Source organism: Asparagus officinalis, chromosome 8 (assembly GCF_001876935.1).
Source record: "Asparagus officinalis chromosome 8, Aspof.V1, whole genome shotgun sequence".
In the NCBI taxonomy this organism is placed as follows: domain Eukaryota; kingdom Viridiplantae; phylum Streptophyta; class Magnoliopsida; order Asparagales; family Asparagaceae; genus Asparagus; species Asparagus officinalis.
This window is the reverse complement of record NC_033801.1, coordinates 20,163,637-20,176,067: the sequence shown is the minus strand read 5'-3', so window position 1 is coordinate 20,176,067 and position 12,431 is coordinate 20,163,637. Positions and strand designations below refer to the sequence as shown.

Below are 12,431 nucleotides of genomic sequence, written 5' to 3'. Positions count from 1 at the left end.
GAATATGTTAAAATTATGAAGATTTGCCACAATTTATCTTGAATATGAACCTGAGATCAATTCTTATAGTTCTTCAGTATTGCTTAATTTGAAATTCCATATACTCGTGGATTCATGTTTCTCATTAAACATGAATTTTTGATCTTCATGTTTTTAGCCTAAACCATTCATCATCTAGCTTCTATAAAAATTCTCTCGCCTCGAGTCATGTTTCTGCAGCTAGTTTGAAGGTGGACCGTTTGAGTGTATCGCGCCAAAAGTAAATTTGAAGCATACTTCAGGACATAAATTAATGCTCATACTTCTAGATGGTGGATATAAAACTATTGAGCAATGTGATGAGCGTGCATGCTACATGCTCAAGAGAGAGCTTCTCATCCCCATTGTCAGAACTAAGCCAGAGCTTAGGAGCAATGGAGCCTGCTATATTGAGATGGACACTCGTGGGAAGAGAGAAGCTGTGGTACTCTATTTGGAAAGAGAAGCATGCGTGTGGATGATGGAACTGTGTCATAAGAAGGCTGTCATCCTGCACTTATCATACGATCTTCGATGGGAGCAGCAAAGTGCTGTCGACTAATGATTGTTGTACTGATACGTTAATTGTCACATAAACATAAGGTGCACTTGTCACAATGTCGTTACTTCTCTCCCTCCTTTTTCGTCTTCATATTTGTGTTGATGGCTGTCTGAAGAATATTTATAGTTCTCTCGTGTACTTTGGTAGTTATAATTATGTGTCCTGCGTAGCATGCTTAAAACCATTAATTATCATAATGAAATAGACAGAAGAAATCTGACAAATTCAAAGGAAGTGACTTTTTTTATTTTCTTAGTTGTTTGTACTGGTTGGTATTCGTTTCTGACTGAATGCATAAGCAATCTAATCAAGTTCCTAGATTTTGCCGAAGACCAAAAACTTGAGATGACAAAATTGAACTCTGGCTTCTTTTTAACAGATAATCATGCGCTCTAATAATCAGACAGGTGTGGTACAGGACATGTTTATGGATTAGCAACTAATTTTATTACTTGGTTATCGGCGATTGATTGCAGGATTTTCAGTTTTTTCCCCCTTTTGCTAACCTGAGGTGTATTTGGAATGCATTTTTGCATTTTACTGTGGTTAATAATTAAACAATGTGTATGTTCCTCTGTACTATTTAGTTTTTGAGAGTATCACTCTGTCCTGTTCAAACTAGTAGTACACTGCAATTTAGGCTCGAGTTTCTTCCGCTTGGATTTGAATAGTAGGATGCCAAATCTTTGTCGACAGAGTTCAAGAATGCTAGGAAAAAGCAATAACCAAAGAAGGTTGCAAACCAAGGTAAAGGATTATTATTACTTTGGATTATTCATTAATGGACAAATTTTTAAAAAAGACCATTTTTTAATATTAATAAGCAAAATCGACCACTTAGAATTTTATTCAGCAAAATCGACCGCACGGGACTAGTAGTCCCGTGCAGTTCTCCCAAAAAAACAAAAAACCCAAGGGGCCGGAGCGACGGGGAAGCGAGAGTAGGCGAGGGCGCCGTGGCAGCCAGGGAGGGACATCCAGCCAAAGCCCTGAACGACGGGGGGACGTCGAAGGAGGAGAGCTCGAAGAGGTGGGGGAGGGCCTCGGAGGCGGCGTGGAGGGTCTCGGCGTGCGATAGGCGCAGGGCGGCGATGGAGGGGGAGGGTAAGGGCTTGAGGCGGCGGGCGACGAAGGGAAGGGGGCGGGCGTGGGCTAAGGCGGAGGAGGGCGGAGGAGGGCGGCGGAGAGCTTGACAGTCTAGCAGGGAGGGGAGGGGAGGGGAGGGAGATAGGGAGGGGGAGAGGGTCCAGAGCGAGGAGGTAGAAGTGAAAGAGGGTTTGACATGCGGAAGGTTGCGAGCCCGAGGAGGTGCGGAGGGAGGAGGCGGAAGAGGAAAGCGGCGGAGACCACGGGGGTTAGAGGGCGGGCAGTGGTCGCGGGATCGGGGGGCAGGCGCGTGGGAGTTGGTGGGCCTCGTGGGGGAGGAGGGAGGAGAGGGAGAGGGCGGAGGAGGGAGGAGAGGGAGGGGGAGTGGGAGGGGGAGAGGAGGAGGTCGTTGGGGCTTTTGGAAGATCAGAGTACTGCACGGGACTACTAGTCCCGTGCGGTCGATTTGGCTGAATAAAATTCTAAGTGGTCGATTTTGCTTATTAACATTAGAAAATGGTCTTTTTTAAAAATTTGTCCTTCATTAATCTCAGAAGTAGTTCAGCGGGATATACATACGCAATCTCCAATACATCTCAATTAACATTTCCATGCTTACAAATAACAAAGTTGAGTTATTTTGAGAAATGCTTCTGCACACAATACCATGAAGATAATATTTTCTATGTATGTCTATATGCTTCATTTCTGATAATTTGAGGAGCAGGTGCTATTGTGAATACGGATGTTTTGTTTCCTATCCTTCTCACCGCCACCCAGAACCAAAAGGCACTCTTCATGATGAAGATACCTCAGCTTGATCAGGTTCCAAACTACTCGATAACTTGATCTTGATCTGACTCGAACCATCAACGGTAACCCCTGTCCAGACTCGAGCATATCCTGCATTCGTCGTCCAGCACCATACACTGGTCTATCCTTAACACCGACATGTAGTCTTTTTACATACGAGCTCTTACTCTCTACGTACAGTTCAGAACCCTGTAATGTAATCTCTTCGTCATCAGTATCCAAATTAGAAAATACACAATCTATCCAGCAAATTCAATTGTTATTATTACCTTAGACTGCGTGAGTTTTAAGCGTCCAAAAGCCATTTCTAAACTAGGAGGATGAATGTGCAGTCCGAACACCTTCGAATTATTATCAATCACCATGTCTATCGAGCAATTGCTAGAGAAAATATTGGTAACAACTCCAGTGTTATCAAGCCCTTCACTAAGGCTAAACTGTTTCAGCCCTACAATCTCAAACGAAACCTTGGGCGACGGAGGTTTTGTTATAAGGAAGAACAAGAGGAGCGCAAAACCGACGCTCAGCAGAAACCTCCACAGGATTTGGAACATGAGGCAGCAGCAAGAAGAGGTAGGATCCAAAGCAATGAACCTCCAGAGCCCATTTCTTCTTAATGGAGGCTCCTCATCATCATACTCCACGTCTTCTCCAATTTTGTTGACGATTTTGAGCTTTCCGCTCTTGAGGACGCTGACATGGGAGTTGTTGGAGCCGCGGGAGGAGGAGTAGCGTGACAATGTGCAGCGTGAGGCCTCGCGGTTGCGGTTGGCTTCGAAGGGAGAGAGCAGGGAGGATTCAGACGAAGGGTGGCGGACGACCACGGACCACGACGTCGCTGTGGAGGCTGTTGGCGTGGGAGGCAGTGGAGGGGCTCTGGACGTAGTAGAGAGCGGTGCAGGGAGAGGAACTGAAGAGGGCTTCTTGGTCTTCTGCTTCCATTCTTTGGATGGCCATTGTAGGTAGGGGAATGTTAAGTAATTACGAGTGATGGTTTGTGTGAGAGGAGCATGATGGATAGGGTATTTATCTCCGTGTAGTACTTATGATATGTTAGTGATCCCTTTTTCTTCTTCTTCTTCTTTTTTCCCCCCTTTTTGCATGTGCTCAGTTAGCATTAATTGGAGTCTCAGGGGGTTTCAACGACATTAGAATTTTAATACGTTCACTTGATTGGATGTTATAAACTCTAAAAGGTATAGCACGACTTATGTTGAAACTAGGAAAGTGTTCTTGTGTTCAGATTAAAGCGTGTTCCGACAACAGAAGTTTACAGGTATTTTTAGTCGATAAATATTTTGAAGTTATATGCGCATTTATAAAATCATTTGGTTCAAATTTCTGTCGATAAAAACATTACTTAATCTTATTCCCGTAGTGATTCTCCTATTTCGAATTAACAAAATTTTGAGTTGCTATGTTATTTGTAAGAGTACTTCCAGCTTCAGTTGCTCCTCTACTAACCAAAGTACCAAACACAGCCTTGTGCAAAATAAAAAGTTCAAATTTGCATGTAGTATCTGCTAAAACCTTGGTATACTGTAAGAACTGAAAACTGATAGCTTGAGTGAAGACACATTCCAACTTCTGTTTTTCTTCACTCAGCTTGCAGGTGCCAATTGCAAGAACCCGAGTGCATCACTGTATCAGAGAAGTTACCTGTTTGTTTCATAAATTCACCAAAATCACAACAAGAAGATATTCAACTTGCATTTTTAAGCGTCCGGGGGTGGTATTTGCAAAAAAGAGATTAATCTGCGAGTGGGAACTGGATCATCAATAATGGGCCCAACACCCATCATTAATCATCATATGCCCCCCTATTCACAGGAAGAAAGTGAGCATTTAAGCAATGGTTTTATAAGTAAAGAAAATAAATTAGTGGGAAGCATGCATGAGCCCCGTCATAATTAGAAGCGATTAGTATATATAGTGCTGCTGTAAGCCTGTAAAATTGAAATGTACATAGAGAACATGTGAACATAATAATGTGCTGTGTTCAGGTGGGGGCTCTTTCGTTTCAGTGGAGAGCATCATTGACGAGGTACACTGTTGTTGTTTTACTGATAGAGACATGAGAGCGCTGCTGAGCTTCTGCAGAGGGCAGTGCCGTTTTCGCGGATGGTAGCGTGCACAGATTTATTGCTCCCTGATTGGTTCCATTGTTCTTTGTTTTTTGCCCGTGATGACCTTTCAGTCATCAGTGACTGGATTTTACTGATGATTAATTTGAGGGCCTGTTGAGGTTTTAGATGGTTCTCTGAGTTCAAATTTGAGAGGTGTTTTGGCTATTGATCTACTCTGTAATTTGGAAATTGGATAATTTTTTGGGCTCATTATTTTAATATTTATTGATAGGATTCGAATCTTTTCGAATTTATTTATAAAAAAACCGGCTCAGTTTCAACCACGTCAGCATTGTTGGTATTGTTGGCTGAGACTGGATCGATTTAAAAAAAACAGTTACCTAATTAGATGAGATTGTCAATCCCATCTAATTAGTAGTAGATCATAGTTCAAAATTGTCGTGGTCGGCAACCGTGACTATTTAGAACTTCATTTGAAAAATAGTTGTGGTCGCCAACTAAGACTATTTTGAACTTAATTATCTTCACTAATTAAGCAGAGTTGCCAGCTGTAGGTAATTACTGTTTTTTAAAAATCAATCCAAGTTTAGCCCACTGTGCTGACGTGTTGTAAATAAATTTAGAGAGGATTAATTTTATTGAATAACTATTACATTGAGTCTATTTTAAAAATTTGTCCTGTAAATATTAATTGTTGGAATTAGACCTTATCACTCCCTTGAGAAACTGATGCGGCCATTGTTGGTCCTAGTTCAAGTACTGTCGCAAGTAATTGCAAAGAAGATTGAGAAACTTGAAGAAAGGTGCAACGGAAATAAGATTTGGCCAAATTTTCTTTTTTTTCTTTTTTCCTTTTTTAATTTCAATCATTTAATTTAGGATTGTTCAGGCTTTTCTGAGAAGTGAGGGGGTAGCACGGTAATAATATTTCACAGCAATATTGAGAGTTTGACCAAATCAATACCATCCATCTCCCCGTTTAAGCAGGAAAGTGTCTGGAAATAAACAAGATTTAGGTGCACACGGACCTCTTGTGCTTTTTCCCGATTGTGAATAGGCCCCTTTAGTTCCGTGGCTGCAGATAAATCCCTGAGTAAGGGCTTCTCTGACTCTTTTACCCTCAAGGGAAAAGGAAATTTTATTTTTGAGTTGATTTCACAAAACTTAGAGGGTATTGCACATAACCCCCTGGACTTTGTTTATCTCACTAAACTCCCCTAAAGTATGGGGTGTCTCACAAAACCGCCATGAACTTTAACTTATCTCACCGAACCCCCCGATGTGATTTTCAAATAACTAAAATGTCTTCAAGTGAAAAATTTCCAAACTTCATCACTTGTCATTTAAAGACAACATACTACTTCCTCTACAGTATGAAATTTTTCTCTATCAAGAAAATTTAGTTATTTGTTAATTACAGACATGGAGGTTAGGTGAGATAAGCTAAATTTCAAGGGTTTTTTTTTGAGACACTGGATAGTTTAGGGGGTGGAATGGTGTTGTGAAATTAACCCTTAAAGTTTTTTGTTTTTTTTTGTTTTTTTTTTTTTTTTTTTTTTTGGGGGGGGGGGGGGGGGGGTGGAGTGGTGTTGTGAAATTAACCTTTATTTTTGGACAAATAGACCTCCTAAAAGGTAAAAGAGTAATAAAAAAAATACCTTCACTTATCACGGAGTTTATCTGCAACTGTTGAACCACAGTATGTCTTTCCACTATTGAGCCATAGTGCAGCTGGTCAATCTGCAATTAACCCAATAAACAACTGACACTTGTGTTCTCTTTTGTTCACGTCCGAATGCAGCAACCATTCCAAAAGGAAGCCCCCGCTGGCAAGTGGCAACTGTTATACACCATTGCGGTATCAAAACATCCTGATAAAAAAAAGGTTAGTTTAATCCTACTAAATTAGAACTGTTATATTACAGCACCGTGATAAAAGTCTTTGAAGCGTACGTAAGAAGCCTGAGAATGGGTCGTTTTAAAATGTGATGGTTGCAGCTCTAGTTGCAACTGCACTAATTTTCACTAGTACAAGACCGGACCGTCCAAACGGTTCTCGTAACCGTTTGGACAAGTGAAAACAGCCCAAACGGTTTAAACCGTTTGGGTTTAATAAAACCCAAATGGTCAAAACCGTTTGGGCCACGAAAAGATCCCAAACGCTTCGCCCAAATGGTGCACACCGTTTGGGAGTGTTTTCCCAAACGGGTTAAACCATTTGGGAGTTTTAATAAAAAATTTTAAATAAAACCTCTTTTTTCTCCGTTCTCTCCCTGTACTAAACCTGTCTCCCCCAAAAAAATTCCCTAAAAAGTCTAAAACCCCCTGCGTCCTCTTCAAATCCCTAACCCCAATCTCACGCTCCTCATCGACCCCCCTCCACCTCCCTCATCGACGCCCTCGAAGTCCGATCGCGGTCGCATCTCCGTCTTCAACGACAACGTCTTCTTCGACGAGCTCTTGTCCTCCTTCTCCTCGTCTTCGCAGGCGCTCTCGTCGTGGTCGGAGGCTGTAGCATCGCTCTCACTCATCGCCTCCATCCTCCTCCCTCATCGTCGATGTTCCCGTTATGGAGAATTGAATTTGTATTATTCCCTCTAACATACTTAGAGAAAGAATTAATTACAATTCTCTCAATGCAATCTCTCTCTAACAAACTTAAAAAAAGAAATTACAAATCTTCTCGATCGGTTTCCCGATTTACAAAAGAGAGAAAAATCAACGGAGATCTTTTCCTTTGTTTAACCTGGGTTCTTCTTGGTGTCGATGGAATGCCTCCCTCGATGTTCGTGTCGAGCTTGCTTTCCGTTGACGATCCGAACGCTTCACCTCATTAGAACACGGTGTTTTCCTCTTGACTTGATGTTGAGGAGAACTTGCATGGTAACTTTAAACAGAACTCTTAACGAGTTAGGGAACTCTGAGCGAGTTATAACTCTATGGAAGATTTAACCGAAAATCGGTTTGTAAGCCAAGGTTGATGAAAGCTCCAAGAACAACTCCGAAGGTCTAAAGATTGCCGAGATCTTTCTTATGCCAAGAAGCCTTGTGCCGATCTCCAAAAGATTGATCTGAAAAGGATCCTGAACTCAGTTGAGTTTTTGATATTTATAGGGGGGTTTTCGGGTGTAACCGTCCCTTAATCCGCTCTTAATTGGGGGATGATCCCCTCAAATCGTGGGAAACGGTTTTGAAACCGTTCAGCTCGTGTTTGAACGAGTAAAATGCAAGAATTGCGTTCTGGTCATGAATTCTGCGTTCTGGACCTGGGACGCAGAATTGGGCTCTGCATTTGTGCCTGAAAATGCAGCCACGAACTCTGCGTTTTGAGTCTGAAACGCAGCCACGAACTCTGTGTTTTGAGTCTAGAATGCGGCCACGAACTCTGCATTTTGAGTTTGGAATGCAAGCATGAACTCTGCGTTTTGAGTTTGGAACATAGCCACGAACCCTGCGTTTCGAGCTGAAAACGTAGTAGTGAACACTGCCTTTTGGATCTGGAATGCAGCGATGAATCCTGTGTTTTGTTGTTGGGACGCAAATATGAACTCTGCGTCTTGACTCTGGAACGCAGAGGCGAGCCTCAGGCAAGCTTGACGAGCTTCAGGCGAAGTCCAATGTTTAGGCGAAGTCTCCAGTCTTGCAGACGGGCTTCAGAACATAACTTACTGCGAAGAACATGTCATAACTTTCAAACCGTAAGTCGGAATTGAACGAATTATATATAAAAATCGACTATCTTGACGAGACGGAGCCGACCAAACCAACCCAAAGGGTTTGGTTTGCTCCCATCTATTTCACCAAATTTCTTACGGTTTGAGAGATATCTGCGTTTTGATTTGACGAGACCGTCAATTTGTAGTCTCTTTTGCTAAAGCATTGCAAAGATCGTCATCTTGTAACCTTCGTCTTAGCTCCTTAAAATTATGAGAGTCATCAGATTATAACTCTCGATGTTGATTGTGAAGGTTGTTGAATTAGAGCTTTCATCGGTTGTTGGGAAGGTTGTCAGATTGTAACATTCATCTATCTACGTGAAAGTTTTTAAATTAACCTTCTGGAAGCCGTCAAATTGTAACTTGTATCATCGGTATTTGATGGAGATCAGCTATTTGTAGTAATTTTTTAGACATCCTACAATTCCTCATTTGACAGCTTACACCCCAAATCTTCCAGTGAGTTCTAATATTCATTAAAGATGTGATTTTTGACTAATTTATTGGGATATGAGTTGGAAATTAGCTTCTAATGGTAATTGATTAGAGTAATTTCCAGTGAGTAAAATTACTCTAGAGGGGGGTGAATAGGGTATTTTCTAATCTAATCCGATTTAATATCAATTTAAAAACTTATTAACAATATATCCTAGCAAATATGATATTCAACAAGATATGAGCAAGGATATGTAATTAAACAATGGCGAAATAAACATGAACATAATATGCAAATGAGATAGTGCGCAAATGACAATCACAAACAAACAATATGATTATGGAGTTCGGTCACTCCCGACCTACGTCTCCACTCCTCACTTTCGAGGAGAATCTCTACTATCTTAATCGGTTTTCAACATTCATAACTCACACTACACAATCGGTTTTCAACCCTCACCGATAAACGTTTACAACACTCACAATGTAATCCCACAACACACCCTCTAAGTATTGGCCTAGCCCGTATCGTCTTTCTCAAGTGCTCGGATTTATAACCTCTCCCTAAGCTTTACTACCGACGTCACTCCTCTTGGAATCGACCCCGTCTTTCACCACATACTCCTCTCTGTGTACTTGTGTATTACAATGTGATCTCTCAACAAATAAGCTCAAATACAAATTATTTTATTCTCTAACAAGATGAGAACTCAATTAAGCTCACACTCAATGTTACAACCCCACAACCCAATAATTATACTATATGTGAAAATATTTAAGCTCAAGGTGTGTGTGTGTGTGTGTGTGTAAATAATGAGCAATAATCAAAACTAAACTCAATATGAAATCTAACTTAATGAAATGGTTAATCAACAAATAATAATATATATATTATATATATATATATATATATATATATATATATATATATATATATACTAATATATAATACTATATATATATATATATTATATAGTATATATATATAATATATTATATATTATATATATATAATATATTAGTATATATATATATATATTATATATATATAAATATATATATATGTGTGAATGTGTGGTTGTGTGTTGTGAGGTGGTGTGTGACCTGTGCGCTCGTGTGTGTGGTGTAAAGCCTAGAAAGGAGTTTTAGAGAAAACTTCCTGAAAAACAGAGTGAGGAGAGACATGAAATTGAAGCCCAAAACACGAAAAGAATCTCCTCATATATCATAATATATATAATATATATATATTATATATATATATATATATATATATATATATAATATATTATATATATATATATATCATAATAATATTATATATATATATATACATATGATATATATATATATATTATATATCATATATATATATATATGTTGTGTGGTGTGTGTGTCGTGTGTGGTGTGAGTTGTCGTGTGTGTGTGTGTGTGTGTTGTTAAATGCTAGAAATTGAATTTAGAGAAAACTTCTCTGAAAAACAAGAGTGAGAGAGAATGAAATTGAAGCCCAAACACGAAAAGAATGATCTCCTCTTCCTCCTGTGAAAACCTCTTCACATAAACACTTAGAAAACACAATGAAACAAACTTAAACCCTTGTAAACTTGTTTTAAAATTTTTCTTAGTTAGTTCAGAAGTTAGAAGCCAATGGGTATATATAGGATTACAAAACAAACCCCAAAACCAAGAAGAAACCAAGGAAAAAGACAAAATTCCAAAATTTGCGCAAGGCTAGAAAACTAGTCATTACAGGCCATCAGTCGACTGATACTGTTCATTAGTCGACTGATGAGCTGACCGTTACAGGCCGCTCATCCGTCATCGGTCGACTGATGAACTTATCAGTCAACTAATAACCTGCATCAGTCGACTGATGGTTCATCAGTCGACTGAGCAGAAACTTTTGTGTTTTTCCAGCCACTTTTGTCGGTCGACTGATGATTCTCATCAGTCGACTAATAACGTGCACAGGGTCAGTTATGAACAGTAAAAATAAACTTTGAATCCCTTTAAAAATAAAAAATAAATTCTAAAAATTATGAAACTTTGAGAAATATTTATAAACATGAATATGAACATGTTAGAAAAAGAATTTTTTAAATTGCATTTCCCATTTGTGAAAACTCATCATTTGCAAAATCTTAATAATACGTGTTCGTTTAAAAACTTGATTTTGACATAATGACTTAAACCAAGTTTTGAAAACTTTTGAATTGATTTATAGACATAAGAAAAGATGTAAACTAGGATTATTTACTCCATAAATCAATAACACAATATTATATCAAAAATACACATATTATGCAATCTTTCAAAAAAAATGGAAATAGTAAACATGATTTCATTGATTTGAAATGGTTAAAAATTAATTTGAATGAAATCATTTCAAGCACATATAAACATGAAACAAATGTGTGTGTATATGATTATATCCATTTGTTTCATATTTATGTGGCTAAACTTGAAAGTAATAAAAACGGAAAGCAATGTGTGTGTATAGTTTGAGCTTTAAGTATAAGCACACAAAGTAAATTTTCTAAACTAATATACCCAAGATGAAAAACTTCAATATAGCTTGTCTTGGTTGCGGATGAAGCGATGTTGGATCTTAACTTGAAATGCAAAGCTTCATTTCGATTCCGCCAACCTCCAATAGATATGATCGTTTACGCTCAATTCCATCCAGCCTCCAACAGAGGATCTTTTGTGTAGAATATCTAACATTCAAATATAAACACTCAACAAACGTTGTTAGGAATTGTTTGTTAATTATCAAAACTAGATTAGATAGTAGGCTCATAAACATGAGACCTAACAGTGAGGTCTTTCACCGTTTGGGCGGCCATTTGGGTAGACTCATCTTCAACGGCTTTTGCCCAAACGTTTTTTTTTTTTTGTCCGTCCAAACAGTTACAACCGTTTGGAACTGCACTTGTCCAAATTGTTCTAACCATTTGGACTATCGTGTTTTGTATTAGTGTTTGTCCAGTCGCAAGTGTTCATTTCATTTATGACGGACTACAATTTGTTCTCTTATTTTTTCTGGCTATGAACTCATTAGGCATTATTCCAGTAGGACCCACGGAAAAATTCACAAAATAAGCGATATTTCTACTCATGGAAATCATGATCATAGAAGAGAGTGGTTTTTAATCATATAGATGCTTAGTTTAGAAGGTAAGAGGTTTACAATTATTAGCTGTTTATGTGTTGAGGAATTGAGTGCCTCCCCACTGAGTTGTTAATTAACATCATATAGCTGTTATGCGTTAGGTTGCATAATTATAGGTATGTGGGGTTATTGACTTATTGTGGAGTCTGTAATTATTTGGAAGAGCATATTCATGGCCTTTGGCTAATAATGTTAAATTTCTTTATAGCTACTTTTAAGCTAATTTTTTTTTGAGTGATATCTGTATAAAATAACAAATAAGTTAGTAAAATCAGTACATGAATCACTTTGACGGAGTGGTTAATTTTGTCAGGTCACTGCTCTTTTTATGTGTTGTACATAGAATAAATCAAAGTTATCAATTCTTGAACTTCAAGAAATCCTCACGTGATTTAATTTGGCTCTCACTTACTTTGTTACTGTGTGCTTATCATCCTCTCGGAGCTATTGCCTGTTTTCTCGTCAACCATAGATGAGGAAGAAATAGTCATTTTTGACAGCCTACATTGCCTTAAAAAGTTTTTAAAAAAAGGCTATGT

The 12,431-nt window shown here is 38.7% G+C and overlaps 1 protein-coding gene across 1 annotated transcript; it reads right to left on the bottom strand.

The window, feature by feature from the left end:
* Positions 2,189 to 3,626, bottom strand: LOC109822570. Its single transcript, XM_020388785.1, has 3 exons — positions 3,331 to 3,626; positions 2,749 to 3,296; positions 2,189 to 2,668 (listed from the first exon to the last, which is right to left on the bottom strand). Exons 1-3 carry the CDS (start codon positions 3,434 to 3,436, stop codon positions 2,369 to 2,371), a joined length of 954 nt encoding a protein of 317 aa, XP_020244374.1. The 5' UTR covers positions 3,437 to 3,626; the 3' UTR covers positions 2,189 to 2,368.

Bases quoted from the DNA above. Each gene is read 5' to 3' on its own strand.
- LOC109822570 (XM_020388785.1), bottom strand. From the start codon at position 3,436: ATGGCCATCCAAAGAATGGAAGCAGAAGACCAAGAAGCCCTCTTCAGT. The intron at 3,297-3,330 runs ACAGCCTCCACA...GGTCCGTGGTCG, and splicing joins CTCCACTGCCTCCCACGCCA to TCCGCCACCCTTCGTCTGAA. The intron at 2,669-2,748 runs GTAATAATAACA...ATTACATTACAG, and splicing joins TAAAACTCACGCAGTCTAAG to GGTTCTGAACTGTACGTAGA.